Consider the following 7,414-nt stretch of genomic DNA (forward strand, 5'->3'; position numbering starts at 1 on the left):
CCACCACCACCATGGCCTCCCCTGAAAAAAATTTCTGCAGCTGCATCATGACTACTTGGAACCAAACAGGTTGGAAGGTTGGAGCAGAGTCCCTGAAGTGAAGCAGTGAAGAAATGTGATGTTTCATCTCAGTTCAGCTGAAACATTTCTGACTGATTACCTTAAAGTCAGCATGAAGTCAAATCCTGGAGTCATGGCTCCAAACTTCTGCTGCCTCACACTTTCAGCAAACCTGTACGTGAATTCTTTACACTGCTGGAAGAAGAAAACACAGTCTGTCAGGACTCCCCACAGCTGCACAGTCTCCTCTCATCACACAGCTGCACAGTCTCCTCTCATCACACAGCTGCACAGTCTCCTCTAATCACACAGCTGTACAGTCTCCTCTCATCACACAGCTGCACAGTCTCCTCTAATCACACAGCTGCACAGTCTCCTCTAATCACACAGCTGCACAGTCTCCTCTAATCACACAGCTGCACAGTCTCCTCTCATCAGCTGCATAGTCTCCTCTCATCACACAGCTGCACAGTCTCCTCTCATCACACAGCTGCACAGTCTGCTCTGGGTTTGTTCCACTCAGGATGAAGACGATCATTTCAGTCATCCTGTGGAAACTTAGTGTTCAGCATTAAATAAGATGTTGACCATCTGTTGTAGTTTTTAAGTGCATTAATTTGTTTAAATCCATGTATTTTTTTAAACATGAGATCTGTCCAATAATTAATACCAGATGCCTCTCTAAAGTTCAACTGCTGAATTCATTTAGAATAAATGACAGCCTGAAAAAATAAGCATTAAAAATCACTAAGAGTTCAGAGTACAGACCATCAACAACTACTTTAAAACAAACAATGTTAAAAATAACCATTCAAGTCCTTCAACATGCTATAAAAATTTAGTAGGTTTTGTTTTGAAAACAAACAATGAAAGTACTGATAGTACACGATGGTGGCAGTGTGTCATGTTGTTGCTTCACCCTGGTTCTGGTTCTTCTGACAGTACTACTTGTGTTATGTCTCCCTCTGGTGCTCTCTTGTTGTCATTACATCCTCTCCTCTTGTTTACCTGTCATCACCTTGTTGACCACACTCACCTGTTAGTATTTTTGTAATTAGTCATTTCTCAGCTGTTGCTCATTCTCCTCCCTCCCTCTGTCAGGATTTATTCAGTCTCAGATCTACACTACCTTACTGATTCATTATTTGTCCTGCTGTTTGGTTATTCTTGCTGTTTACCAGTGTCTCCTGAGTTTTTGTGAATCAGTCATTCTGGTTCCAAAAGCTTTTAAAACAACACCTAAACTTTTTACTCTTATTGTTAAATTGGTTTAAATTACTAGTAAAAAAAACAAGTAAAATCAAAACTAGAGACGTGATTACATCAGACCAGGCTACGCAACGCGTTATTACATCAGACGAGGCTACGCAACGCGTTATTACATCAGACGAGGCTACGCAACGCGTTATTACATCAGACGAGGCTAAGCAACGCATTATTACGTCAGATGAGGTTACGCAACGCATTATTACGTCAGACGAGGCTACGCAACGCATTATTACGTCAGATGAGGCTACGCAAAGCGTGATTACGTCAGATGAGGCTACGCAAAGCGTGATTACATCAGACGAGGCTATTCAACACGTGATTATGTCAGACAAGGCTACGAAATGCATGATTACGTCAGACGAGGATATGCAATGCGTGATTGTCAGACGAGGCTACGCAACGCGTGATTACGTCAGACGAGGCTATGCAACGCGTGATTACGTCAGACGAGGCTACGCAACGCGTGATTACGTCAGACGAGGCTATGCAATGCGTGATTATGTCAGACGTCGGTGACAAGCTTTGCGGTAGTAAACAGGAAGTGAAACTTGCTAACTAGCAGAGACTAATCACCTCGGGACAATGGAGCGAATTTTTCGTAAATGCCTTGCTATTGGGCAAGTTGTAATTATTCTATCTATTCAGCTACAGGCTATGTTTAACTCTGCCAGGAGACGTAGGGAAATAAATGCAATGTTAAACTACGCAGCAGAAAGGCACATGCAACTACACAGGGCTAACATCCGGGACGAGGCAGGAAAGTGGAAACAGCTGAACGTCACGTGAGGTAAATATGCGCTACGTCAGAATTTATTCGGCAAATGTGTTTCCATCTCCCGTTTTGCGCTTTAACTACTTTGCGAATCATCCAAAAACCACCTCAAGCGAGCGTAAAAACTTTTTAGCGAATTGAGGATTTTTTTTTTTAATTTTGCTGTTTCCATCCGACTTTTTTTCACATTTTTAATGCAACACTTCTAAATGTGCATCAAAAAGCCTTGATGGAAACACGGTTAATGACTCTATATCCATCTGTATATCCACTCTCACTGAGGCCCAGCCCCTCGTTTCTTCTGATCATCAAAAATTGGAGTCAAATCCTTGAATTGTTCGTTCTTTAAGGAGCTGGGATGATCCTCTGCCAGCTGCAACAATCAGTGTCAACCTGCAGAAAGCTTTGTTCAGTGGCCACACATCCATGGTGAGAATCCCACACATCCATGGTGAGAATCCCACACATCCATGGTGAGAATCCCACACATCCATGGTGAAAATCCCACACATCCATGGTGAGAATCCCTCTGGAGTGTGTTTGGATGAAGAACAGGTGGAGACACACCTGCTGGTCGTACCTCCAACCTGTCAGGAGCTGTGATCAGTACAGCAGCTGCCAGCGCTCCACCTGAAGCCCCCGCACAAGCCTTAACGGACCTGAGCAGCTTGTCCCCGTGGCACAGGAAGGCCCCCACAGCACCCAGGTGGTAGATCCCCGCAAAGCCACAAGCAGCAAAGGACAGGTTCAACACCGTCATATCAGCCCTGAACAGAAACACACAGAACCGGTCAGATTCTGTACAGTGGTGCAGTGTTTCCTGTGGCCATCTCACAACAACTACTTGTGTATGTGTGGGTGTTCTCAGGGGGCTTTAGTGTCCCACGTTCTACAGGAACTTTATGTTGGGTAACTGTTGGTCTGACTTTAGCAAAGGTTCCGGATTTCTGTTCAAACTGATGCTTTACAAAACACTTTTCCAATATTTGATTGTACAAACAGAAACTTGCCTAAAATGACCCAAGTTTTAGTCAACATGCAGACATCTGTCCAGTCAGAGCAGACCTGGGGCCTCATGCATCAACGGTGCGTATGCTCAAAAACCTTGTGTACACCATTTTCCACTCAAAACTCCAGTGGCCTCATGCATAAAGGATTGCACAGCTTTCACATTAAAAGTTGACGTACAGACAAATTTAGAAAAGCGCTCTGCACCAAAATATTCAGATGTATAAAACTGTGCACACGCAGGTTCCTGCGCAACTTTTCTTTATACATCCCAATGAAGGTGGAACTGAGACACCTGAGACTCCTCCATTTAAATCCTTGAGTAAAAGTACATGTATCTTATCATAAAAATACTTTGGTAAAAGTTAAAGTCTTTTCTAAAAATATTACTTGAATAAAAGTCTTAAAGTAACTGATGTTTTTTGCACTTAAGTATCAAAAGTAAATTCCTGACACAAAATCTACTTAAGTATTGAAAGTAAAAGTACTGAGTAAAAGTGAGCAGTTAGATTTTCCAAAATGACATTTATTGGGAGGTGACTTCTCCAAAAACTATATTTTCTAACAGCGTGCAGCTGTGATGGGTTGTGTACAAGCTAATAGTGTGTCAGAATGATATATATTTATACTTCTCATCCAAACACAATTAAATTCACTCTATAGGAGACACAGTTTATCAGGAGAGGATTTTTTAAGTAATAACAACTTGGAAAAAAATAGGAGTAATGACTTTCTACTTCTTTTTAAAAAATGTAGTGAGTAGAAAGTACAGATAATTGTGTAAAAATGTAATGAGTAAAAGTAAGAAGTACGCTGAAAAATAATTACTCAAGTAAAGTACAGATACCCAAGATTTCTGCTTAAGTACAGTAACAAAGTATTTGTACTTAGTTACTTTAAAACTCTGGTAAATAGTTGAAGTGAAGGAACGAGTCTCAGCGTTTCTGCTGAGGTGTGATTTATATTTTAGAATCATGAAGTTTCTCATTCAGATCAGCTGCATGACTCGACTCAGAACTACAGTAAAATACCTGATTGTTTATTTGTTCAGTGTGATACAAACAAACAAACAAACAAACAAAACAAACACACTGTCCTCAGTTCTTCTTGTGCTGATATCATCCTGCAGAACAGCTGACATTGATCCATAAATTACACACAACTTTACGCAGCAACAAATCTGTTGTCTGCATCTTGTGGAGCTGAGGAATCATCACAGCTGAGCTGTTCTGAATTAATCTGCTGAGTTGATGTTTTTTTCTCAGTGAGAATTAAAAATGTTTCTTAGACAATTCACACATTTTATTCTCCTCAGCTGTGTGTGCACCTCGCAGGCCTGCACTCTGTGTGTGTTTCCAACTACGTGACAACAATATAAAAACTTTACAGTTTACAGACTGGACTGATGTTATTTTGATCATTTTTAGACTAGGGCTGCACCGATTAGTTGAAATAATCGATGACGTCGATTATGTAAATTTGTCGACGCAGATTTTTTATTATCGATTCTCTGTATTACATAACACCACGTGAATGTTCATGCAATTCCATTCAGTACCTAAACACATCATTGTGACCGTATTAACATAAGAGTGGTGAGTTTTCCATGCTTGTCCTGAACGCAGCATCACAAGAGCGTAATGACGTCAGCAGCTGCTGCTTCAGTTCAGTCTGAAGCTTGAAAACAAGCCTCGCAGCTCCTGGAGTCAAATTTACTGAACAGACCTCCTCTGAATTATCTGCTGGATTAATAATCTGCTGGATTAATTATCTGCTGGCTCAAAGTAAATAAAGTAGCAGCACTTTATTTCATCCAGCATTAAACAGAGAGCGGTGTTAGGTGGAGCCACGTTCCCCCATCAGACGGTTCCCCCATCAGACGGTTCCCCCATCAGACGGTTCCCCCATCAGACGGTTCCCCCATCAGACTGTTCCCCCATCAGACGGTCCCCCCATCAGACGGTTCCCCCATCAGACGGTTCCCCCAGCGTCTGAAACAACAGAGGAGCTTCAGACACACGTCTGACCTAAAGAGCACAAGCAGCCAACAAGTGTTGGACGTGTTCTGGATGTTCACAACGTACCTTAAATACCTTTCATTTATTTTAACTGCATCCTCTTTTCTTTATTTCATTTAAACTTATTTACCTTCATGGACCTCCATCACACATGTTTCTAGTGGGGAAATGACATCAACAGAAACACGTGGAGCTGGATTTTAATTTGTGTAATAAGACAAAACTGTTGTTGTTTTCAACAGTTTTCACCTTAAAGAAATAAGTTACACAACTCATGTTACAATACAAACAGTTGATGTTGTCTTGATATTTGTTAAATTTTATATAGTGATAAATATGTTAAATAAAAAATAATAAATAAATGTTTATTATAGTTTTTCCAGAGTGACTTGAATTTTGCATGATTTAGTTCATTTGTTAGATTGTTAACATCTTACACTATATTTCTTTTAGTTGAATTTTATATGCTTTGGTTGAGTTTTTATATTGATGTTAAATCTTTTAAGCTTTTTTTGTTAAAGAATTGACTCTAGAGTGCATATTTTGTGTCCATGAAAAAACTATTACAGAAAATATTACAATATTAAAGAACTGTTCTTGTTAATTTGATGAAAACATTTTAAATATCCAGTCACTCACATCAGAATAACTTATAGATTTGTTGTTAGAATAATCGATTAATCGAAAAAATAATGTTTAGATTAATCGATTAGAAAATAATCGTTTGGTACAGCACTAGTTTAGACTAATCTGTTTTCTTTTCTGAGGTTAAATGATTTTCAGTTTCATCATGGTTCAGTTTAAACAATAAAAACTCAAACTAAAATAAAAATCTAACACTGTGTTCAGACACATCCAGAAAACACAACAGAGTCATATTTCTGTGGATTCAGCTCAGATTCATGACTTTGTGAGTTAAAACTGTCGACTGAAAAACTTTGTATGCCTGCTGCACATTCTCAAAGCAGGTGAAAAGTGTGTGTAAATATACGCACACTTTCACGCAACGTTGGTTTTGATACATCACAACGTGGGTGTAGAACCTGGAGCACACAACTTTTATATGCGTATGAACCGTTTATAAATGAGACCCTGGACTTTTTATTGTGCGTCCATCATTTTGTGGATTTGAGCGTACGTCACGTTTCAGTAAGAAATCCACACAAGTGTTTGTACACGAGGCCCTGCAGTGTTTGTTCAGTCCATGAGGCAGATGTTAGTTAACAACTTTAACACAGACATGATGTGTTTGCAGCTGAAAGTCATAATAACCTGATAAAATAACATGATGAACTTGTTGCATCACATCTTTGCTTAATATGTTAGCATTAACTGTTGGGGTCAAACATGTTTGTCTGTTAGCAAAATATCTCAGGAACCACTGGGCAGACATTAATGAACCTTTCATTAAGTGATCATTTGTCACATAGCTTGAACTCATTATCTCCATGGCTCCTACAGTTAATCAACAATAATCAATTAATATCACAGATACTGAGCTAAACGTGACACAGTAGATTATTATATAATCTATCTATAATAATATAAATAATAATATATATTATTATATAATCTATCTATAATATAAATAATAATATAGATTATTATATAATCCATCTATAATAATATAAATAATAATATAGATTATTATATACAATTACAACTCATCACTTCTCATCCAAACACGTGTATAAACTTTATTATTTATATTATAATTAGTTAGCCATCCTATTCTAATGTTGCACACAGTTAAAGCAATAAAACGTATAATCTTCATGACAGAGCTGACTAACACACCTGTAGTGTGTAAAACAATCAGACTTGTTGTTTGTTAGAACGAACATAACAAACACACACTGAAGTGTTGAGTTGACCTGCATGATAAATACATACCGTGTTCTGACCCACTCTGAACAGGTCTTCTTACACTAAATAATCAAGTAAAACTAAAGAAATATTCATAAGTTTGGCTGTTCCTCTTCGTTTACATACACACCGGAAGTAAACAAAAAGGACTTCCACTCACGGTTTTCTTCTTCTCTTGTTTAATTGCGGTGGCAGGCATCATTTAGCGCCACCACCTGGATGACATGTGAACTGAAAACTGAATGTGTATCACACAGATGTGTAAGGTTTTTATGTGTACCATGTTGTTGCATGAAGATGATTTCAGTCTTCATGTATTTCTGGGCTCTTTCCTGTCTGCAGCTTTGCTCCTGTGTGGATAAATAGTTTCTGTTTGACAAACCTGATTTATCAACAGGGAAAGTATACCAAATTTAAAAGG

At 38.8% G+C, this 7,414-nt stretch overlaps 1 protein-coding gene across 5 annotated transcripts in view; it reads right to left on the reverse strand.

Annotated features, from left to right (window-relative positions):
- Window positions 1-7,139, reverse strand: part of pnpla4 (patatin-like phospholipase domain containing 4) — a 17,798-nt gene extending 10,659 nt beyond the window's left edge. The window contains exons 1-3 of one of the 5 annotated variants that reach the window (XM_014027167.1): window positions 7,021-7,139; window positions 2,682-2,868; window positions 161-252 (exon numbers count right to left, since the gene is read on the reverse strand). In XM_014027167.1, the coding sequence (XP_013882621.1) occupies window positions 161-252; window positions 2,682-2,861 (272 nt within the window). In that variant the 5' untranslated portion in view covers window positions 2,862-2,868; window positions 7,021-7,139. Of the gene's footprint in view, window positions 1-160; window positions 256-2,668; window positions 2,869-7,020 lie in introns of those variants that run through there. The other 4 variants (XM_014027168.1, XM_014027166.1, XM_014027170.1 and 1 more) reach the window with 4 other exon arrangements.
- Window positions 7,140-7,414: the final 275 nt, after the last annotated feature.

This window comes from Austrofundulus limnaeus, unplaced genomic scaffold (assembly GCF_001266775.1).
Source record: "Austrofundulus limnaeus strain Quisiro unplaced genomic scaffold, Austrofundulus_limnaeus-1.0 Scaffold620, whole genome shotgun sequence".
Taxonomy (NCBI): Eukaryota; Metazoa; Chordata; class Actinopteri; order Cyprinodontiformes; family Rivulidae; genus Austrofundulus; species Austrofundulus limnaeus.